We start from the raw sequence: 25,606 nt of genomic DNA, 5'->3' as shown, positions 1-25,606 counted from the left end.
AATAAGATACAGTATCAGTTAAAATATAATAAAATATATTATATGTATCGCTTAGTTATGTTTTGTATACATACATTACAATGCAGACAGACACAAGTCTATATATATCATTAGTATGCTTAGTACAATTTTATTGATTATATTATAGTTTATTATTAAAATAGTTTAAGTGAAATGAGTAATGCGGTGTTAATAAAAAGTGCAAACAAGATTAAAGTGAAAAGAAAACGAAGAAGGACTCATCAACAACAGGTATTTTTGAAGTAACATTTTGTATAATATCTATAAAAGTCTAAAAAGTTATGTGTGTGGATATTATTAAATAATAACACACGCTCGGTCATACTATAATAATTCATTGCCGAAAATATATTATGTAATCGTTCACAATTTGTGATATTTTATTTTTAGTAACTATATTATATATATATATACGGTTAGGTTGGATCAGGTGTTTCATAATTCCGTATAGTATAAAACAGTAGATAAACAAGTAAAAGATTAAGATGATAAGCAGATTAAGCTTTGTTTGTTTTGTTGCGTGACTGAATGATACAAAACCTTCTTTGTAATTATCATACAATAAAATAAATTTTATTAAAATATACAATAACGTTAATGTTAACTAAATTGTATCAAGTATCTAAATCTTGCGATATAATAGTTCTTTGTATATTGGATACGAATCATACGCTTATGAATTTATTACCAGCCTCTCGGTCTTATCTTTATCCGCAGCAAAACTTCCACATATTGCACTTTGTCCATCCAACCGATATGGAGCACGCTTTTGTAAATCCATATTTAGATTGCATCTACGTTTTCAGTACGTAAATATGATTATAAAGGGTGTTTTTTTTAGAATTTTATTTTTCTAATTAACCCTTTCCAATTTGACAGTTGACAACTGATTTGTACTCAGTTTGGTTTGCCATTACGCCAAAACAATGCTTGCAATTTGTTTTAGAACTTTCATTCTTTTGCCTTTTTCAGAGGTTACAAAGAAAATTGATTTAAATTAATGAAAAATTCAGCTCGTGAATTATCAGTAGCCCTCGAAAGCCACTCAATAATGAAAGTTGTGATGAATCTATATATAATATTGAACAAAATGGATGTGGAATTGCTCAATTGTATAATAGACAAGACAATTTTGAATACCATCAGTGGTTTAATAAGGCTTTTGCCTGATGCATTGATGGAAAATTGTAAAAAAATAAAAAATAAATCATCAAATATTGATGCCACTGAACTCTGTGAATAATTAAAATTACTCTGGAGATTGTAAGTCACAGTCTTTACCACAATAAGTCCTTAAATTAAAGATTAACGATTAGAATTTAACCCTTTGAGTAGTGAGTGCATTTAAAACACATTTGTTAGCTTGTTAGTATACACTTAATTTTCCATATATTTCCGTATTTATATTAAATTTTTGAAAAAAATCATTTAATCTCAATGTTTTATTGCTTTGTTTTAATAATTTAATTTACCACTTTTCTATTAATAAATTTCATTATTTTATTTTATATATTTATATATTATATATTATTTTGCTTTTATGGATTTTTTATATCAATACAGAAGCTTTCAATATTTTTTAAAAAAATTAATATAAAATATTTTTTATTATGTTAATTTATTTCGTACTCTTTAATTTATTGGTATCATTTTCTATATAAATCATTTACATTAATTCAAATTAAAAAGTAAATGATGTAATTAATTAACATTTTTAATATTGCTTCAAGTATTTGATTATAAAATATCTTTTTTTATTCTCTGGAAGTAGGATCTTAAGATTTTTTAAATATTCATGGTAAATTGTTGCAATATAATATAACAAATCTGTCATATCTTTAAATTTTCTTTTTGTTATTGATCTGCTGGTAGAGTACAATGCAAATAAGGAAATACTATATATATTTTGGTCTTCTTCTTCTGGGTGAAAAGTCTAAAATATGAAAGTTTGCATCATCATCGTCTAAAGAAGTTTTACAAATAAAAGTTATAGCTCAGTTAATATTACTTCTAGAATCTAGAGTAAAAGTAAGAGAACGATTTTTATTGGTTCTTGCTGAAAAAAAAACGTTTCTTCCCAGAAGGGTAATGATAATATTATTTTTTTTTAAATTAAATGAAAATATTGCACTGCGCGGCCACACGGCTATTATTATTTTCGGGAAAATTATGAAAAATTGACTTTCAACCCTCTCGGAAAAGCTCTCCTATCGACTGGCAACTCTAGAGGGTGGGTATCGCGTGGGGCGCACGCGGTCGATAGCTAAGCGCCAGTAGCCGGGCGGCCGCGCCAGCGCCACACAGCGCTCCGCCATGCAGCCCCCACCGAGGAAGGTAGGAATTCGCTTTGATCCACAGACTAAAACACTCGGACCTCCTGCTCAATCGAAAGAACAGACATTCGTCAGGGACACCGCCCTATGATCCTCCATTCATAACCCTTCCGTCCGCTGAAATAAATTATATAATAAAATAAATTATATAATGACGATCGGAGACAAAAAAAACAATTAAAACGTGTCAATTGAAAATGTCGAATCGATTGCACGCGAGTGTGTGTTACACGAGCGTGCTATATATATAATACTTGCACATGTATATATATATATGATATGTATAATAATGCGTTACTATAGTGTGAAAATGAAGCAATTATACTGTATGTCACAGAGTTTTTTTTTTTAAAAATCATAATTTTTCTATATTGCCAAATTATTATTTTGCAGATTTCATAAAATATTTTAAATTAATTTTTATTCAGTGTTAAAATCTGAGTTACATGATCTATTATACATTATAATTTTTATATCAAAATTGCTTAATGTATTTCTCTTTTTATTTTAGTGATGTATAGAATCTACTTTTACATTTATTATTCTGAAAGCATATTTTTATAGCTTTTTATATTTGTGTGACACGTAGCTAATGTGTATATTTACACCATTTCGGTGATATCAATCTTGATTGATTTTTCGCTTCAAAGGTTCAAGGCCTGTATTTATTGGGTCATTAAGTCTGTTGTTCCTTATTCATTTTATTAAAAAGTAAATTATTATTAAAACTTATGAAACTTTAAAATATGTATATGATTGATTGACTCCGAAGAGTTTCGCCTAAGTCGAACATAATTTAAACTCGAGCAATTTTCGGAATATTACAGTTAGTTTTAAAGGACGGGTGAAAATACAATGGTCCCCCACATACATCTAATAAATATTAATTTATTCAAGTATGTATTATACAAAGATTTAATGCATAGTTTGTACTTAAATAAAAAATAATACATAACATAGAATATCACCTTTAATTATAAATTGATTTTATTGCTCATTTTCTTTCTGTTCTTCTGAAAAAAAGTTTTATTTTCTCTAGTTCTCAAGTTGCATCAGAACATTCTGTTAAAAATGAAATCATATTTTTTTTTGTAATTTCGATTAGTGGGTTCCGGACCATCGTCAACTTTTTTTACGTCTGGTGTGTATTTATAATATGACCATGACCTGGCAATGGCAGTGTCAACTTTTAATTTTAGCCTGATGTTGGAATAAAAATACATGTTATGAAATAAAGTTTGCCATTCTCAATGCATAAAATCCTCCTGGAACATTGTGAAAATAAATTCATTTTTAATTCTTAAGTTTTGAAATAGACTGACCATTAAATTCTGTATGAGACAAAGAGTTATTTTCTGTAGGATTATATCTTTGTCTTATATATTCTGAATTTCTTGCTTCGATAATGTCATATTGGCAAAAAGAGAAACATTTTTGCAACATCATTAAACATAGCATTCTACTTAAATTGGTTTTAAGTATATCTATTAAAGGAATTTAATTCTTAAAAAGAGTTTATCTAATACATTGGGAACAGATGTGCTTCAGTCATTTCTTTGCTGTTTCATTATTATCTTTTGATAGTTCTGTAATCAATATTTGCCAATGTGGTTTTGTCTAGATCTATGAAACTCGCACAAGTATCAAATAACAGATCTAATCTCTGAATTATTTTATTGTTCTTGTGAAAATGGCATAGCACACTAGTTTTCAGAAATGCAGCATAAACACAAATTCATCAGTGACATTACTACAACTTTATAAAATATCTTCTGTGACTTTGGCACTTTATATTTAGTCACTTTCGACTGGAGTTTCATATATGATTTTTAAACTGTCTATCTCTTTGTGGAGGATGAAAAGAATAAATATTCATTGACAACGACAAATTAGCTAAATGCATAAAGGTTTAATTCAACAATTTTATTGAGTGACTAGCGCATGGAATTTTTTTAAGTTATTTTTTGATTAGCGTTGAATCTAATAACACACGATTTAATTAAATTAATTTTCTAAAAAAATTGTGCTTTTTTTAAAGCTGATTTACGCATAATGCGCGTTGTTCCCTCGTGAAGTGATCCATTGCGACTAAATTTCCAGGGATCGAGCTTCCGCGTGCTGTCGTCCGCGCACCTCTCTTCTCACAAAAGTGCAAAAACTTATAGCTCTTTAGTTTGTATAGCAAAACGAAAACCAGATAAAACTTACTTACTTTCTACAAAAACATTCCGCGTATTTTTTTTAAATACGTGTTTTATTTAAATATAATTATTGAGACTTACTTATTGCTAATATTTAACACCAAAGTTTAGTGAAGCATATTCCTTAGACTATTTAGGTAAAAATATGTCTGAATGGAGACAAATACGTATAAATTCATGTATGTAATACAGGCTTTTGTTTTCACTTCGCCAGCCATCCCTATCACAAAAAAGACGCGCTTATTTCTCTGTTATAATAACACACGATTTAATTAATTTTTTTTTTAAACTGATTTATGCAGAACGCGCATTGTTCCCTCGTGAAGTGATCCATTGCGACTAAATTTCCAGGGACAAAGATTACACGCGATTCTCGCTCAGATGCGATTTAAAAAGTGCAACAACTTATGACTTTCTTTATATCTAGAATATTTTTATATGTTTAAAGCAGTCTTAAAAATATATTTTAATCAATCATACATGCTCTTCTATTAGATTTAGTCGCAAAATAATCAATATACTTTGCAATCCCTCGCAGCATTTAGAAGTGTATTTTTTTGTCTGATTCTCTTTTCTGTTTTCAATTTATGATAAAGTTACTATTTATTCTTAAAAAAAAGTTACATATAATAATGAAAATGACGTTTTAAACTCTTATACGACTTGTATCATGTACTATAAATTTCATATTTTAGTAAAATCATTATTAAAAAAAATATAAATGTAATAATTTACATAAAATCAGTTAATTCAAGGCAAATAATAAATGTACATATTTATTTATTTATTTATTAAAATTATAACCATCGTGACCCGACAGGCAAACCTAATTCGTCACGATAGTCAAAAGTACTAATACATCATAATACATACAAATATAAACAAGACAAAACAACAGACACAAATCACCTCAACAGGTGTGCATTGTCCCATACGAATTGAACCAAAACTCCATAAGTGCAAGAGAAAATGTCAATATTACTATGGACAGAATTGAGCAGATAAATGGCCTTGGCCAGAGAAGAGTTGGCAAGTGCTCCAGTTCTACACTTAACAGGCAAGAATAGTGGACGCGACCGAGAACTATATCCACCTTCAGGAGCCCACATTTGAAGCTGCTCGAGCACTGAAGGATTGTCTACGATGCCCTTGAGCAATTTCCAGAAGTGTTTAATTACATAAACACTTCTGCGAGTCGACAAAGAAACGTATCCCAGGGCTCCCAAAATAAAAGCACTGGGAAACAAGAACGGATAATACCCGTATTCCTTCAAGTAAAAATATCGAAGAAATTTACGTTGTACTTTTTCCAGCTTCAATTCATTACATTGATTCATTACGCCTGGGATCCAAATGATGGAGCTAGTTTCTAGTATGCTGCGGACTAGAGTATCATAAAGAGTGCGCAGTACTAAAGTATTCCTGAAGTAACGCGCATTTCTCAAGATAAAACCGAGCATTTTTAAGGATTTGCTATGAGTCTCTGCAATGTGCTGGCTAAATTTCCAACGTTCTTCGAAAGTCACTCCTAAATCCTTAGTTGAAGAAAACCTTTCCAGAAAATATCCGCCTAGATGGTATGAATATTTTGCCGGCGTTAACGACCTTGAAAATGAAATTGTGTGACATTTCTTTACACTGAAAGGCAATTGGTTATAGCAAGCCCATTTCCATATAGAGTTGAGATCCTCCTGTAGGTCAAGGGAATCAGAAATCGAATTCATTTTCATGTAAATTTTCAAGTCATCTGCATATAATAAAAAATCTGAATGCTCTATTGCTGTTTCTATGTCATTAATGAACAATAAAAACAACAATGGACCCAAATTGGATCCTTGAGGTACTCCAGTAGGGGTCTTATATCGTTCTGAAAAGGAGTTATTATACTTGACGAATTGATATCTATTGGTCAAGTAATTTGAGAATAGATTTATGAGATCTTCAGAAAACCCGAAATTAGATAACTTTTTTACAAGTAAAGCATGGTTAACTTTATCAAATGCTTTTTCAAAGTCTGTGTATACGACGTCCACTTGTACACATATAGTTAGAAAAAACCATTAGATTAGTGACAGTGGATCGAGATTTACGGAAACCATGTTGTTGGTCGAGAAGCATACACCTGCAATGATTAAAAATGTATTTATGCAAAACAATTTCAAATAATTTTGCAGGTGATGAGATCAAAGCTATTGGCCTGTAATTGTCAATCTGAGATTTGGGACCCTTTTTATGAATCGGAGTGACTTTTGAACATTTCCACAATTCTGGAAAACAAGAGGATCTCAAAATTAAATTAAATATAAATTTTAGAGGCTGTAAAATACCAGACTTGCATCCTTTCAGAATGTAGTCTGGAATAAAATCTGGTCCCGAGGTAAAAATGGACTTTATTATAAAAGTATACATAGTAACAAAAAATATTTTCAATCATTTTTTGCGATTATTCTTATACATTGTTATCTATAAGGCTCAAAATGCAGATTTTAATAAACAGTTAAAAATGTAAAGGTATAACTTTAGCAATATATTATAATATATTTAATCTTTAAAGTGATTCAAGTTTAATATTTTACATTGTATCATTAAAGATTTTAATGTGTATTTTTTATTGTATAATAAAATTTAGTCTATTTTTAAAATAAAATTTACTATCCACATTATTTTGGAATAGGTTTCTTTGAGCAAACTTATTATAATCCGTAAGATTTATACGAATCTATAAATGACTGCCATTTTTAACGAAACATAAAAGACACTCCCTTATTTTAATGATTTAAAATATAAATATTTTCTATAGATATAACCCTTTCTCACCTCTTAGTTAATTCCATAATTTCATTAGCAGAAAGTGTCGTAGGCTTTGATTCAAAGTTACTTCGTCTGCATTTTGAAAGTGCTAGCGTTCCAGCCATTAATTTTTCACGATTAATAAATCAATTGCTACTTTATACTATCATATTATACATCTATTCTTAGTTAATTTTTCAACATGTTCAATACTAGTATATTTATAATTAAGTCATCGTAATGAATCAATAAAAAATAATGTATTTACTGTTCTACATATGTCTGATTTCAGCGCACACCCATTTCTTCAGATAATCAAAGATAAAAAGGAGTGGTAAAAGTATAGTACTATAAAATAGTTGTTATTTGAAACGTTAAATAAATATTTTTAGAACAATTCTGTATTAAAAATTTTGTATAACTGCAACATTTTCAATAATAAAAACGACTAAAAATATTTAATTATCAACGATACAATTTATAGATAATATATATAATATGTAATTTAAGCATGAAGTATTATATTATTTATTAATTATGCTAATAATATAAATACGGTATTTGTTAATTAATTAATTAATAATAAAATAATACTTCGTGGGTTATTAAAGTCCTTTATCGTGTACTCTCTTTTAATTTAAAAGAAAATATTGATGTCTTATTTTTATACTAGGGTAACTATGCGAAGTTTCTGAAGAATTTGCACAGTGAGCAAATTACAAAGCTCCAGGCGAAGAATCAACATGAGTGCGATCTGCTCGAAGACATTCGTCAATTCACCATTAAGAGATCCGCCATAGAAAAATCTTATTCTGAGGTGAATAAATACATATTTAGTTGTTTTTAAAAAAAAAATTATTGTATTTAAAAAGTAGCACTAACTAAAGTTAATGTATTATAATTCTCACAGGCTCTTCTAAAAATATCTTCAGCCTATCTCAATAAGAAGAATCCCAACATTCCAGATATTAAAATGGACGGCGGTGAAGAAAAATGGTAAGTGATTTCGTATTGTATTAAAAAAAAATCTACTGATTAGATTTGATATCAAACACGTTTGATTACGTCACATACACAAAGTACTGATATATCTATATTTATTTTTAATTCACACAACACATAGAGACGATTAATAAATAAACACTTGTTAGGTATGAGTCATTTGAGCCGTTATTGATTAGTTTAAATACCACCAAGGAGTTAAGGAAGTACTCAATTTATTTTATATAATTTTTATATACAAGAAAATGTTTAGATATTGACTAGTTAAAGTATGAATAATGACGAAAGTCATTTACAAATTAAACGAAATTCAATTTATATGTATTTATATACATAATTTAATTTGTATTATTTTTATACACAAGTAATATCTCTGCTTTTATAAAATTGGGCATCGAATTAAATGATTTAATGTGTTTCTTTATGATCAAACTAAAAATAATGTGAAGCGGTGAGAACTTACAGTTCGATATTTCGGCATTGATGATCCTGCCATGGTCACAAAATTTCAAAAGCGAGTATTTAAATTCCGGGATTATCGCGATGAAAACTAATGATTTTTTTATATATATTTCGACAGTGACACTCCTGCCATGATCACAAATGTTAAAAAATAGTAGTTTAAATATTAAATTAATTTCAATCTGGTGTCTCAATAATAATAAATAGATACATTATAATAGTATATATGTAATAGTATTGATTTTTTATCTTAGGAATATGTGGAGTGTATGGAGGACTGTCTTGGAGGAGAACGAGAAGTTGGCCAGGGCTAGATTGGCCGCCGTAGAAGTGTTCCAACAGCAGATAGCTGATGAAGCCAAGGCTTTGAGAGCTCACAAGCTGACTTCGTCCAAAAAGGTCTTCGTCTTGTTTGCGCTATAACTATCTAATATAAATAATATATATATCGCTCGCTCATGCCATGGCGTTCCACTTGAAACATTGCCAGGACATTTCGCGCGATTTTCTTGCAATTTTCTTGGGGATAAATCATTCAAAATATGTATTTTTATTATGCAGTGCTCTGATCATCTGATGATAGTCCACAAGGAGCTCCAGACTTGTGTTCAAGACGTAGACAAGACCAAAAAGCTGTACTTCGACGAAGAACATTCGGCGCACGACGTACGCGACAAGGCCAAAGATATTGAAGAAAAGTTCGTTTTCATTTATTTAACTAACATATAAAAATATAAAAAAATTAACGTACATAAAAAAATATATATGCATTAAAATAAAATATTAAAAAAAATAAATAAGATCATATTTTAATACTTAGAATTGAACGAAACTCTAAGAATGCTTATATATCGATCACAACTATGCGTAAATAATATTAATATAATATAAATATTATTTTATATAATGAGCGATTTTTAATAATAGTAGAAGCGTTTTACTAAATTAATTTTGCAGCGTATATATGTATTTATAAATATAGTTAATAATGTAAAATAGTTTGCAAAATTAGTATATTAAGGTTAAGACCAAAAAATAGTTTGAGTTATTAATTAACTATAATAATATTTTAATGCTACAAGGAACACCTTTAGTTTTATAAAATTGTATTTATTTTAGTCATTGGGTGTATATATAATATTTACTTGTGCTCTAGTTATTGTATTCACTAATTAATTGAATATCGATCCTTTATTAGCAGTTAAATGTAGAGTTTACTGTCATTGCTATATTTTATAAATAAATATATAGTATTATATAAATTATATATTAGAAAAATGTGTAGCCGAGCGATGGATAAACAATATATTATTTATATTTGTGAGTTTTATATATATATAAAACTTTTTAGAGGCGAGTATTAATATTTTTGGAATCTCGGGATTCATCGCGATTTTCACTAACTTTATTTCTATATTTCGGCTGCGATGCTCCAGCCATGGTCATGAATTATCTGTAACTTTAATTCAGATAATTCATGACCATGTTTAAATTCGATTAAATTAGCACAATATAGTTTCTGTATTTTTTAACATATTTATCAATCTAAAGATCATGAGCTAAATATTTTTATAAATTATAATTATTAGTTTTTTCAATTGCTATATATTACAAATTAAATGTAGTTCATGAGAGTTATTAAAATTTATTAGTTTTTATATAACAATTGCGATTATTGCGATGCAATAATAATAAAATATTTTTTTTAATCATATAAAAATAATGTATTTCATACAGCAAACACTGAGATTAAGTAATTATTATCTTCTATGATGATATTATTTTTTATTTAGTTCTGTTTATTATTGTGGTGCTACTCATAATAAAATATTTTTGTATGTCTAAATTGATCGCTCATGCTTTTTATGTATAATATAAATGCATCATTGAGCGATATATGTTAATTTAAATAAATATAATATACGGGAGCCGCCGAAGCCGTTAAGTAATGTCGAATGATTTCAGGTTAAAAAAGAAAAAAGGATCTTTCTTCCAGTCAATCACTTCGCTGCAGAAGAACAGCGCCAAGGTATCTTCCAGAAGAGACGCTCTTGAAGAAAAATCAACGGGAGCCAGAAACGACTATCTGCTGAGCTTGGCGGCTGCAAATGCTCATCAGGTATTTTTATTTTATTTTATATAATCTCATTCGTTTTTCCCGAAGGGTAAATCACATAACGTTCTGTACGTGTGTTTATTTTAAAATCACCTTCGAGGTATTGAATAAATATCGCGTGACTTTTAAAACTTTAGCCGTTAAAATCTTCGTGTAAAGTTTTAACGCAAACTTTATTACCGAAAAGTTGGAAGTGAAGAGTGCTCACATTTTAAAATTAAACTCTGACGAGACGACTTTTAACTTTTGAAAGCTAATGTTAAATGTGATGTTTATTGCGGTAATAAAATACGTAGATCAAAAATGTTATCACATGTATAAACCGAGTTGGATTTTTATTAACACTCATAATGAAACTGACTTATAAAAATATTAATTCAGAGAGCCATAAAAACTAGATAGTTCATGGAAGTATGTCACTGCTGTTTCGCACTTTAAATATCATTAAAATAGTTTCACAGTGAAAAAAATGTAATTAAATTATTGAATCATTAATTTCTCTATAGTATTTAATGTTACAAAAAAAACTGCAGAAATTTTTATACCGAAATTTAACTTTTTCTACTTTTAAAATTCATGATTATAAATATTATAAAGCCATACAACTCAGCTCTGTTCAAAATTAACTTTAGTAGAATTTTAATAGAATTAAAATATTTTTTTGATTGTATAGTCTAAGCAGAAGAGTTTCAATAACACAAATAGTATTTATTGTAGAGATCTAATCTTTATGGTAAATTTTTTTTTAATTTGTCAACACAAATACATGCGAATATTTGAGTTATAATAAGTTACAGTTCTGATTAAAATTATGCATATCTGAATATGAATATAATGTATGGAGTCTATGAAAATTTATTGCCCGCTATTCACTGCCAGCAATTAATTGCTAGCAGTTTGCCGCCGCGTCAATTAATCATATAAACAATTTATAGTCTACAAATGATCTCTAGCATATTTTAAATCATCCGCGGATCATCTTCGCAGTGAATAAATACAGTATTTTATAAATTGTTTGATATATTATAATTAACCTCATATTATTCAAAATATAATTTCACTGTAACAGTTGCGAAACGTTCATTTGGTGTTCAACCCCAAAGTTAGGTAAAGAATAAAAAAAAATGAATAAACCTAACCTATCTTTGGGTTTGAACACCGAAAACTTCCGAAACTTCTATGTGGCGTTCAAACCCAAACCTAACCTAACGTTTGGGTTTGAACAACACATGGACGTTTTATAGCTGTCTAATTGAGTTTCATCAATATTTTAATAAACAGCATATAATTTAAAGTTCTTAAAATACGTATTGATTAGAAAAAAATATTTTTTTAAACTTTAAATTGCACCTTATTTTAAATTTTTTAATTAAATAATTATTAAATTATTTATATTGCCTGGCGATTAAATATGGTAGTGATCATTTTTAGGCTATAAATCGCGATTAATTGCTGGCGGTAAATTGTTGGTGGTACATTTCATGTGTGTACATACGTATGTATATACATACGATAACAGTAGTATACGTCGGTGACTAATACATGAAAGACCTAGGGTTCGATTTAGTCGAAAGTTGGAATTAGTGATTATTATATAATTAATGAATACTAAAAAAAATCATTTTATTGCCCATCATATTCAACTTAGTTTTTAGATTTAACTCCTTTACAACCCAATTATATCTAGTTTAAATATTATTTTACTAAAAACAGACAATATTGCTTCATATAGAGCAATAAGTACCTTACCAGTTATATAAAAATAATAAGAAAAAATACGATTACGAAAAAAAAAAGATACGATGCCCGAGTTAATTCGTAAATATGTGTTTTGTGAATTCTCATCCTAAAAATTAAATCTGTAGGAAAATTTAAAAATATTTTACAACCACTGCAGATTTTTATAACACTGCATAGGGAAGGATGGGTCAGTGCAAGATGTTTTTGAGCCATTTAAAAGAAATACTGTTACCGGTTAATATAACTGCATAGCAAATCATAACTTTAGTTATAGAAATAATCATTCAACAATAAATGCAATGTTGATGACTTTGGGAATAAAAAATATTGCTCAGCCGAATTCTTAGATAAATATATATAAACCAGGCTTTTGCCAAAGTGTGGTACTCTGGACTATTTAAAAAAATAAGAGATTGATTTCACGCAACATTTTCTTAATAATCATATTTGAAAGAAGCTTCCAAATTAAGATCAGATAAATAATCAAAAACTGTTCCATATATTAAATTGTGTGCTTCAGTGCAGATTTCTTGGACCGATGTTGTATTTTATTTGGTGACAACACTACAATAATGGCGTCTGATACTGAGCCAAAAATAGCATCTTAGAGACTGCAAGACCATCTCTTAAAAGTTTTGGTTCTAGTTCTATAATTAAATTGAATCAATTCATGTCAAATTTACGTTGAACCACTGATATCTTGAAATTCATCTCGGTTAAACTAATACTTGGAACAAAAAGAAATCTGGGACTTTAACTTTGCAGGCTGTATTATCTGAAACCAAATTCAGGCTTATCATTGGCGTGGTCTTATGTAGCTTAGATTTGGGGTGTGACCTTCTTTTTTAATATAAATATTCTTGAGAAATGTTGCACCTTGCATTGTGTCAATGTAAAAGAAACAATTAAAAAAATGGGTGAAAAATATTATATTTTATTATATTTTTAGCTAATATATCTCATTTTTACACTAAGCATAAATACATGTAATTCATAATATAAATATAATTATAAAATTTTAAAAAATACCTAATATTATAATTTATTTCTTAATGTACAAAAAAGTTTCTTTATTCCATTTTGGAAGCCCGCTACATTTTTATTTTTGTGGATTGTTGTATATTATTATTATTATTCCCCTGGCCGTACTCGTTTTCTTATACCTAACTATCCTTAAATTGTCTCTACTTCTACATCTTTATTTATTATTAAATACTTATTGAAATACTCTGAAAACATATTATTTTTTAACTTATGTATATATAAATACTTATATTGAATATTTCTTGCACAACTGATAAATCTATTTTTATTTAAAACTACTGCCTTATTTTGTAATTTTCATCATCATCAAAGCAACTTGAATAACTTTGAATATGTATCTAGATATTTTGATTCAATTTAATCTGAAAAAAACTATTGATTGTTGAGTTATCCAATTTATTATTTTAGCATACAAAATTAATCAATGTATATTCCAACCTTAAAACCTGATATAAATTCATAATTAATTCTTTAAAAATGTACTGCTTTATATGGTTGAGATTATTTAATCTTAAAGCACCAGAGACAAGCATTATTCAGCATAATCTCAACACGGTCGTTCGCAGTGGGCTTCACACTGGAATTTAATTCCATCCGATGCTTCGTAATCAGAATGGATTGTTCGCAATAGCTTTGTATAGAAGCCATTGCGTAGTAAAATTCTTGCTTGACAATCGATTATGTATTTAAACCAGTCTTTAATATTTTATTAAAATATTATTGTTTTACATACCATAACCAATACACATTAACGAAGTATATTGGCAACTATAGATATAAAACATTTTGCTGAACCAACAGTGTGGGTTTCGTTATACCTGTTCCACTGGATTTTGAGAAAAATAATTACATAGCAAGATTATGTATTATGAAGTGGCAGCTTTCGATTTATAAAAAAAGATGGCTTTTAATTTCGTTCATTTAATGCAAATTTTTCGTGTATCTTAATTTTAATAATATGTCTCAGGAGTAAAATAATTCTGCAAATCTCTATATTAAATAATCGGTCTTTATATCTTTAAAAATATATTCTACAATAAAATCCTAGCTCGCGTATCTTTGTCTCTATATATACATAAGAGTACAATCTGTCAATAGACTGATGTAAAATTATCAGCCAATTCAATCGCGTCATTTTATTATTACAGTCGATTGAAGCAAACCTTTGTTATTTTCAAACAACGGAAAAAAACATCAGCGTTGGGTGAATGAGTGTAAATGTGTTCGTACATCGTTCAGGACGTCCACTTGAGGTGACTACGCCGGAAATGATCGACAAAACCCACCCATGATATTGAGTGCTCGATGCGTGCGCATCGATCACATGGCTCAGTGGTTTCAATTTTGCAAAAGTAAGATGCGTGCCGCGTTTGCTCACAGTGTAGAATAAACACAACCGCTTTTTCCTCGCAATCCTAACGAGTTTCTGCGTTAATACATAACCGTCGATGAAACATAAATCCAACACTATACTCCAGAGACAAAGGAACAGTCGAAACGGTGTTATTTTCATCATTCACATTGACTGCTTAAAAAGAGGATCAACAATAAATTGAGAGTACTAGGAGTTGAGTAAATACGCTCATATTTGGTCAAGAAAAACTCTTCTTTCACGACACGCGTTATTCCACGGTAAAGCGATCCATTGCGACTAAATTTCCAAGGACCAAACTGATTCGTTCTGTCCCTTCTTCGCGCAATCTGTATTAATCTCATTTAATTTACAATAACTTAAAAATTGTTTGTTTTTTTTCAGAACCGATACTTCTTGGTGGACCTTCAGGGTTGCATGTCTACGATGGAAGCCGCTGTATACGAAAGGGTAGCAGAATACCTAACCCTCATGGGGAGAACTGAACTGCTCACCTGTTCGGCTACTCAACACTCTTTCGGAAAGATCCGCGACCAAGCTCAGCAGCTCACCAGGGAGTACAACCTCCAGTGTTGTTACCTCTATTATCCTGTTCTGAAGCAACACATCCAAGTAAATATTTTTTATAATATACATTTAAAGCTGTTCTAAGTGTGGGATTTTTTTTTCAATATTTTTGAAGGAGCGGGGGTTTCCAACCTTTTGAATCTTATTGCCCGCATCACCAGACAAAAAATTGTGAATGACTGCATATAGAATATTAAATTTATTTTTTAGTACAAATAATCCATGTTAGCAATGGTCATTATGATTCGAAAGAAAGCATAAGACAGGAAATAGACGCGATTCCGTTTGACATGTTTTGAAAAGTGAATTCCGGGTCTTCATCAATGGTGCTGGCCACCATTTAACTCATATGATTCTTAAAATCCATTAAAGCAAAACAATTTTATATGTACTATACATAAATATATATTATTTTGTAATTTTTTCGTTTGGAACATGGTTCGTACATTCCAGGTACTTATTCACTATTTTAAGTCCTAAGATTATTTACAACCTTGTTCCATTTATGAGACGCCAGGAACATGCTCCCCCCCCCCCTCCATAAAAAACGCTCAAATGATTTACCTGTTTATATTTAAAGTATTTATTAACACTTTTAAGTAAGTTAATTAAAAAAATTGTCCTAAATTGTTAATGGTCTTATTTACCCAAACAATTGAATAATATTTTTTAATTTCATTTTCAAAATATATATTCTAATAATACATGCGCTTAACCTTTTGAATGCCGCAAACTGTTAGTACGTCCGTGCACTACAGGCCGAGAAATTTCCAGCAAAAACAACTCAATAGAAACTTATTTTTTAAATGTATTGATGGAATATGATAACGACATATAAAATAAATATACAATACGTCATTTTTCTGTCATTTACACAGTAAAATACACATATAAATATATACGTATAATACAGACAATAATACAGACGTATTAAAACAAAATTCTAGGGTTGTCACATAGAAAAAAATATTTAAATAAAATATTGTAAAAATAAAATTGAAAAACTGCATAAATAAGAACAAAACAATGGTTGTCACATTACAAAATATTGCAATTAAATATTGTAAATACATATAAAGTAGTTTAATACAGATATATAATCAATATGCCAGGGTTGTCACATAGCATTTAAAAGAAAATGTGAAAATAGGCTTAAGCAAAATTAATGTAGACGAATTAAATACATAATTACAGGGTTGTCACATTAGTTTTTAGAAATAAAAAAAGCTGAATATCTTCATAGTCTTGTCATGTCTTGTGACAAAAAATAAATAAATAAATACTTTTCCTTATTTTCTATTCCAGTATGAATACGAACCTTGCGACAATGACCCCATAGATCAGGTGACAACGGAGCAGGAGAGTGCTGCAGCTACCTTATCTGGAGAAGCAAAACGTTGGGCAACTCGTATCGCCAGAGACAACAACTGTATTCGCGAGGGTACGAGAAAACTGCAATTGCTACAAGCCCTCAGAGATTCTGGGCAAAAGGTATCTATGCTAAATATTTTATTAAAACCTCCTACATTGTGTTTTTTTATAACTAAACCAAACCATTTTTTTGACCATTTGTTTTAAAAGCATCTACTTATCATGACTATACACAAATAATGATAGCTTTAGAGACGCGTTTTTGTAAATATAGTCAGAAGAAATATTTGAGTGTTATAATTGATTATGCATATAGTAGGTATTTTATAAATTGAGTGAGCCCACAGTGATAGATAGTTTTACCAGTGTTATTAATAACTTTTACAGCAATTCTGGTATTGTTTATTATTTTTATGGATTTGTTTATAACGGAAAATTATCATATTCAGTCTGATCCCAATGAGCCTAATGGACCTGACATCGAGACAAAAATAGATGATATGCGTCAAACTATAAGAAGAGCTGAAACTTCCAAGATGAAAGCGGAGGCCAGGATTGAGTGCCTCAGGAACGGCGGAGTCAACGTCGACGAATGGTTGCAAGAAGCTGAGGCACTTTCTGTCCACGACTTGCCTAGGAGCGGCTCTTCACTAAGCGTACGCACAGATGCTTCTGGAATGGCGGTAAATATTATAATTTACGTTGAAAAATGCCAATATGTTACAATAAAGTATTTCTGGATTTTTTACAATACAAAGTAAAAGATTATGAAGAGCTAGAATATTTTTTTTGGGATGATCAAAAATCATTTTATTAAATATTCATCGGTACAATTTAACATTTCGTGTGAATTTTAAATGTTAAATACAATTTTTAAAATATTTTTTTATGTTTAGAAGCCACAATGACAGCATGATAAATATAGATTATTTTTCGTATCTTTAAGATTCTTTTTATATTATTATTATTCATTTCAGGATCATCCAAGCTCAGATTCTTTCTACGACAGCGATAATGCAGAACCGGAACCTCAACCGGTAGTAGAAGAAGAGGAAGTACCGGACGTCGAAGTCGATGGTAAGTCGCATTATCAAATATATATATTTTTTTTAATTTCAAACCCTTTCCGTTGATGTAGCAAACGTTACATAAGATATTTAAATTTTGTAAATTTAATCCAATAACAAAAATGAACTAATGATCAAAATACAAATATCGCAACTTGGAATGCAAATGGATTAGTGCAAAGAACCCAAGAACTAATTTTTTTTAATAAACCATAACATTAACATAATGTTCATATCTGACTCTCATTACTTCTAAACGTTATTTAAAAATCAAAAACACTAAAAAAATCTAGCAGGTTAATAAAAATAAAGTACTTTTTTTAGGACATTAACGTTAAGATTATTTTTAATTCTCAAATCTGTAAATATCCGACATTTCATTTGCACCAACCTGATTTTTTTACAAATCATTTTTAGCTATGTTGGAAACTGAAAGAAAACGCATAGAGCAACTGACTGCCGGCTGGGAAGATCCAACCAGCGTGGACTGGGGAGTTCACGGCGGTGATGACAGCGGAGCTCAACCGTCGGACACCGAAGAGGAAGAAAAAACTCCAACGTACAAGTGTACCGCGATTTATTCGTACACGGTAACTGTTTGCGCTACTACTGGCAATTAGTTACAAACGCAACGCTTCGCTCACAGTAGTCGTTATCATTATCATTTAGGCACAACATCCGGACGAACTGACCATAGTGGAGAGTGAGCAGCTGGAAGTTATCGGTGAAGGGGATGGAGATGGTTGGCTTAGGGCTAGAAACTATAAAGGGCAGGAAGGCTTCGTGCCTCACAACTATCTCGATGTCGATAGGGAAGAACAGGTAATCAAAATTTTCTTCTTGGTTTTCTATTTTTTTTTCCGTTCTCTTTGACGTAACCTAAAATCTCTATCCCTTTATATTACAAAAATATCGAAAACGAATGTAAGGTGAAGCGCTTCATTTCATCAGAATTGAACCGATGATTTATAAAAAATACAAGTCACAAATTTGAGTGAGTCTAATAGAAAAAACAGTACAGTGTCTACAAAGCATATACTAATCATTAGGCAGTAAAATAAAAATCTAAAAAGATACTTTTTGCATGCGTGGCGTTCCAGATAACAAACAAATGTGACAAAACGCTGAATTAAATTTATAGTTGCAAGAATTGATTTTATCTGAATTGTGCGTAATTGAGGTTGTTCGCGTCGGAAGTCTTCGTGTGACGATGGCTCGTGTGATCCAGCCGAAATATCACGACAAAAAATTTATACGCGTTACACCTCAATTACATACAATATTCGCGAGAACATATATCAAAATGTAAAATCGCCAATGTGACTAATGTGTTTTTTAAATCAACGGTTCAGTTATCTTAAAAACATGTTTCAACTATATGACAATGAAACAAAACAATTTTCGAAACACCCTGTGGATAAATTCAATAGCACGCAATCTCACGCAAATAGTGATTTAACGTAAAACTATATGATATAACTTAAAATGGTAAGTATTTTGTACATATTATGATAATAACGCTCGTCACTCGTAATATATGTAAAAAATGTTTCAACTCAATTTACAGTAATATAATATATCACAATATTTAAAAAAATTGTCATCTCTTCCCCCCCCCCTCTTCTTCACCGATAAACATTCTATTCACAATTTTTGAGATTTTTTTCAAGATTTTTTTTGTTGAGAAAAAGCGTTTCTTATCGAAACAAAATAAAGGCGCATAAATGAGCATGGATTTTGGAGCGGCACTAGTCACTCATATATATTGAGAGAAAGAACGAAGTGTTGCTTAAGTATATAAATTGTTTCATTTTAAAACTTGTTTAAATTTCATTCAATATTAATTTGGTCAATTATTTTAATATTCATATATCGGGCGAATAATTCGAATATTCGGTTGAGAACCTTAGTGTAAGTATTTCTTGTTTGTTAACACTTTATTGCAATAATTATAACATGCCTTGTTGTTCCATCTTTTACTATTCCAAACTGCAGTATTCATTGTGGTCTAAAAATTCAAGGAAATAGTTTTATTAATGATATTTAAAATATTGTTAATGATCAATCAAATTATTAGAGCTTATTTTCAATTAATGATGATGTATAAAAAAAACTTTAGGCGTATTTTGTTTCGTGCAACAAACGAATTCTGCGAATTTCGGTCCAAGTGTGCACACATAAATGTTTCTCGAATGCGTAAAATATTTAAAAAACTACTTTTTAATGAATGTTTAAAGCAGATTTGAAAATGTTATCGGATCAATTCACTGAAAAAATATCGATTAATAAGCAATAAAAACGTTTTACACAAATCTTGTTGATTGCGGCTATTGAATCGTTCGAACATTTTTTACATATCCACAATTATAACATTATTATAAATAAATAATTTAAAATTTATGCAACATATAATAAAATTTAAATAAACTATTTTAACTAATCCTTATTTTACAATTTATTTTCTTATTGCATAAAATTGAGTGTTAATGCTTTTTTAATGCTCTTACCCTATCTTAACTTTTGCTATTGTAGTGTACCCTTGCACTATATTTTTCATAATTGTTTACTTATCTCTTTTAGATTTTATTTTATTAAAAAAACTACCTTTGTGTCTTGGATGCCCCTCAATGTATTTATTTTACAGGAGTTTGCTACGGAAGCAAGTGATCAGGTCGGTGTTGTCTGTATCCCTCAAACTGCCTGTTTCTCTGTCGATATAAATCATATCTACATATATCGTATATTTATAAAATCACCAATGCATTATCGCTAGTTTATCACACACAACTTATTTTTAATACCTCTCTGGAAAATTAATTTTATTTATATTTTGAGTGAATTATTGAAGTTGCTTTTTCATCATTAGTTTTGGCTCAAGTTTCACTCAAAACTGTTCTAAAAAAAGCATTGATATTAATATTAATATAAAAAATAACATAAACATTATTAATTTTTTGCAATTTACAAGCATATAAAATGTTCCTTATATGTATATATGTTGGAATGTTACATTGCATGCTACTGTATTGTAGATCGTGAGGAAAAAATTATTTTGAAAAAATAGGCATTCGTTCTTTTTTTATCGCTTTTATGATCAAGCATTATTTTTATATATTTATTTTATACAAAAAAAATCAATAAAATGTCATCTTGTCATACAAAATGTTTATGATTATTTTTATTGATAAGATGAAGGAATCCCTAATCCTTAGACATTTAATTTAATTTGCAGTATATTTGATATAATAAAATATTTTATAATTTGCTGTAGAATGTTAGTGAATGAGTTAAAAATAAAACTAAACCAATCATTAAAAATATATCACTTTAACGGTCGAAGAACTCACCGACATCATAGTTAAAATCACCATTTAGCGAATGATATATGTTTATATAAATATGTAATTAAATCTAATGTAATCAGACGAAACGGTTAGAACCATTTATTATCTAACTTTCCTTACTGCGAATAATAATAATATAATATAATATAAACACAATCTTGATTTTTAATCATAATAAGTAAAACACAGCTATAAATTAATTAAAAATATCATTTTCAATCATAAAAATGTTTTTGATGAAGAGTTCTTTAAAAATATGCATCTTATGAAGTTATTATTATGTCTTAATAATATCCAAGTTAGAATCGTTTTTTCTGAGATAATTTGTAGACCGAATCAAGTTGAAATTATTTTTGTTAATGAGATGTTTTTGTTCGTAACCAGACTGCCACCACCCCAGGATTGGTAACCCAAATATCTTTCTCTTCCGTCGACTACACCGTGGACGGAGAAGACGCAGATCCCGGACAGTCTCCAGATCAAATCTCCGTCATATCAGTTCCTCTGGCGCAGCAGCAGCAGCAGATACAGCAAGAACAGCAGCAACAGAGAGCTCCAGACAGCACCACTGGATCCATCTCAACGCCTATTACCAACGGAGACGTGCTGTATTGTTGCGCTCTGTACGACTACAATGCGACAGCTTCCGATGAACTGACTTTCGAAGAAGGACAGGTGAATTATATGCGTATTTTTATTAAGAAGAAATAGTATTACAAACTGTTTTTAATATAGATTATTCGCATCATCAACAAATGCGCTCATGATGTCGACGATGGTTGGTGGTGTGGGGAGCTGGACGGAAGCAAAGGAAATTTCCCATCTTTGGTGGTCGAAGAATGTGATAAGGTTAGTTTCAATCTTTCAATTCATAACTACATATCATTAACGTTTTATATAATATAAAATGGCGATTGCAAAATTTCTTGCAATTCACATTTTAAACATGAATGAAAAGTAAAAGAAAAATGTTTTTTTTTTTCACATATTGTTTCTGACATATTAGATTATATTATAAAGCACTTCTGTAATTAAATAATAAAAGCTAGATTTCTATAATTTATCTATTGTAAAAGCCATTTAATTACGACTTGAGAAAAATTTAAAAACAGTATCTTTATCACCGAGAACTGCAAAACCACCCTTTTCTACAAAATTGTTTTTTTTTATAATTTTTACGACATGACTAATATTTATTGAGTTAAATCCTATTTTTAATTTTGACAGACGATTGTAGCAAAAATATATTTTATTTTAAATGTTATCTTTTACGCCTTAACATATTGAATACCGTGTGCACAAATTTGTGCGTTTCAGAAATCTTGCACTTTTTAAGTTAATTTATCAATTCATAATAATTATTTATTTAGTGCTCTAGCCAAAGATGTTTTAAATATATTATTAACTAAAATAATTTAAAAAAAAGCGATATCCGAAATTACAGAGGTTCAAAACTTTTGTAAAAAAAATCATTTCAAGGCAGTGTATACACAGATTTTTAAAAGCTTCTTTCATTTTGTCTCGAAGTTGGTGTTTATTGTATTTAATGTTGTTTTTTCATGTTTTATCAAGTCTGTCAATTTTACAGTTGCTTCGTAGACGTTTATCTCCGAAAATGTTAATTAAATGTGTGCACACGGTATTCGATATGTTAACATATTAAATACCGAGTGCACAAATTTGTGCTTTTTGTCATTTCAACTTCATATAATAAAATCACATTTTAAACTGCGTATTTACCGTAACTCATTCATTCAGTGCTCTAGATGTTACTAATATTATATTAACTAAAATCGATACAAATCGAATAGTCTCCTTTATGCAATATGTAACTGAAATTTGATTTTTTTTTTTACAAAATCCATTTTATTTGTCATGCCATTGTAGAGTACGCTCGGGATAAGGGTTCCGGTTTGTTATCGTGTGCGTGAACTGTGTGGCTCAAAACAATTTCGCTCAGAATATTTTATTTTTTTATTTTAAAAGAAAATATATGTTTATTTAACATACATACATCTGAGCTAAGTTGGAAATTTCAACGGACAATTAAAAATATATTATACAACCGAAGAAACCAGACATTGATGTCATTAATTAAATATTTGCAAAATTCAAAATCTTTCACTAGTCAAAAAAATAATGAAGTCTTTAGCTATTCTTCAAAAGCAAAAAGATATAAAATGGGGAAAGAAATTATTCGCAGATTGTTTAATGGCTCGACGACTCTATTAAATCATTAGAGTCCATTGAATAAATTAAAAAATTATCATTGGCACAAAGATAAGAATAATATTTTTTTAAACCTTACAGAGAATAGTGTAAAAAAACCAACAACGTACGGATTAATGGAAAAATAATTAAAATATTTTAATCCACGAGTTAGAGAACGAATAATTTACAGTGTATATTTGAAGCCTTGATATCAATTAACCCAGATATGCCCTCTTAAAATTTCATTTATAAATAAAAAACAGTGGCACGAGTTTAGTGACCTACCCATGGGACAGTGGGCATATCTGGGCTAAACCAATATCAACACAAATTTATTTAAAATAAATCACTATAGAAGATCGAACTTCTGTGCCACACTGTACTTTAATGACGAATACCAGCGTTGACGAATCAGCGACTGTCCTTAAAAGAGAAAGCGAGACAATGAAGTACACGATACATCGCTTCTCCTTCTCATATACATGTACACGCACACAATAACAAACCGGCATCCTTATCCCGAGCGTACTCTGTGTGTATAATAACTATATAGTTTCAATATTTCATTAAGCGCCTCTCCTATAATAAGTTTGGCACAGCTTGTGTGTTATTTTATGTAGTTTTGTTAAGGACCTAACTTTCTTGTCGCAGCTCAACAAACTACTTTACAAGAGAAACTTTGTCGATTGTGATTGTGTGTTATGTTTATTTAAGAATGGAGAACCACTGAGCGGAGGGGAGGACTGGACACCACCGAGTTCTGCACCGCCAGTTTTTACACCACCAGGATTCAACCTGGCACCGGCAGAAGTTGTAGTTACACAACCAACTCCGTGCTTCGACCAAGCACCAGATCTAAACGGAGCTAGTTAGTGCTTTCTTCATCTTTATCAAGCATGTCCATCGAATATACTATAACTTTTTCTTTGAATTGCAGTCTATTCAGAAGTAAAGAAGCCGCCGAAATCGAGCGATGAACCACCAGATATGCCTCCTCCATCTATGCCACCCCCAGAAATGCCACCACCTGATATGCCACCACCACCGCCACCAGAAAACGGATTCAATATGGAATTGAGTCGCGATCAACAGGAACATTACGGTTCTCAATTCCAGTACTCGAAAGTGCCGGCTGTGGCAATTACAGGTAATTGTTTATTTACAAAAGTAATCGCGTATCGAAAACACAGGATCTAGTGCAACATATGTCAGCTTTTGATTAAAATTTAAAATAAACTACATTGTATTTTATTTGTGGCAATACTGTATCATTATTTGAAGAAGAGCAATCTTAAATTCCTATTCATAATGTACATAAAATATGTTTTAATGCGGCATAAATTTCTTTAAACGCTCAGTGGATGAAGTGCCAACGTTAATCGAAGAAGATGATGAGGTAAATTTTCAATAATACCTTAATTGACTATCGATTCTAATGTTGTTTTTTTTATTATTAATGAATAGGAGCCAGAAATTATTATACCGCCAAAGGTGGAAGCACCATTAAAAAAGAAAGCATTACCGCCAGCCGAATCAGATTTTGGTCTCGGGGTGGCTCAGATAGTCATCACGGCGGCTACACCTATGACAGAAGAACCTGACCGACAATTCCCTCCTGCCGATGAAACTGCCGAAGGAGAAGTAGAAGAAGATGGGGTCACAGTAGAGAAAAAGACCGTAGAGCCATCGCAGCTAGAGGACCTAGAAGAATTTGCAGAAGATCTAGAATCCCCAGAATCCCCGCCGAAGCAGGTCCAAGGCGGAAGAGCTAGCATACCAGACGAATTGGAGCCCGATCAATTAGCTAGACTTCAAGATCTGAAGGAATCCAACGCTTAGGCATGTTAGATCATCATTGTTCGTAGATTTTTAAGCAAATTAATAAACAGTGGATGAGAAGAACTTTTTCAAGTGCACACAGGTGTATGTGTCCGTGTATGCATATGTATGTTAGTCAAAGAAAAA

General features: G+C 30.2%; 1 protein-coding gene across 5 annotated transcripts; it reads left to right on the top strand.

Moving 5' to 3' along the window:
* The first annotated feature begins 117 nt into the window (after positions 1-117).
* Positions 118-25,606, top strand: nwk (FCH and double SH3 domains nervous wreck). 5 transcript variants are annotated; one of them, XM_088187398.1, is made up of 19 exons: positions 2,231-2,355; positions 8,034-8,162; positions 8,256-8,341; positions 9,064-9,208; positions 9,371-9,507; positions 10,775-10,928; positions 15,466-15,693; positions 16,954-17,139; positions 17,469-17,702; positions 17,997-18,096; positions 18,504-18,676; positions 18,756-18,908; positions 20,731-20,757; positions 21,815-22,105; positions 22,166-22,279; positions 24,356-24,509; positions 24,579-24,788; positions 25,000-25,037; positions 25,106-25,606. In XM_088187398.1, exons 1-19 carry the CDS (start codon positions 2,335-2,337, stop codon positions 25,478-25,480), a joined length of 2,955 nt encoding a protein of 984 aa, XP_088043524.1. In that variant the 5' UTR covers positions 2,231-2,334; the 3' UTR covers positions 25,481-25,606. The 5 variants fall into 5 exon arrangements, with proteins under 5 accessions (XP_088043522.1, XP_088043524.1, XP_088043526.1 ...); XM_088187397.1 differs by having other exon boundaries at positions 2,247-2,355; positions 8,019-8,162; XM_088187396.1 differs by lacking the exons at positions 2,231-2,355; positions 20,731-20,757 and adding an exon at positions 118-252 and having other exon boundaries at positions 8,019-8,162.

This window comes from Plectrocnemia conspersa, unplaced genomic scaffold (assembly GCF_051122295.1).
Source record: "Plectrocnemia conspersa isolate PC_06_02 unplaced genomic scaffold, ASM5112229v1 ptg000006l, whole genome shotgun sequence".
In the NCBI taxonomy this organism is placed as follows: Eukaryota; Metazoa; Arthropoda; class Insecta; order Trichoptera; family Polycentropodidae; genus Plectrocnemia; species Plectrocnemia conspersa.
The sequence above is the reverse complement of the archived record's forward strand: the minus strand, read 5'-3'. Positions and strand labels throughout refer to the sequence as shown.

Bases quoted from the DNA above. Each gene is read 5' to 3' on its own strand.
- nwk (XM_088187396.1), top strand. From the start codon at position 175: ATGAGTAATGCGGTGTTAATAAAAAGTGCAAACAAGATTAAAGTGAAA. The intron at 9,209-9,370 runs GTCTTCGTCTTG...TTTATTATGCAG, and splicing joins AGCTGACTTCGTCCAAAAAG to TGCTCTGATCATCTGATGAT. The intron at 18,909-21,814 runs GTAATCAAAATT...GTTCGTAACCAG, and splicing joins ATGTCGATAGGGAAGAACAG to ACTGCCACCACCCCAGGATT.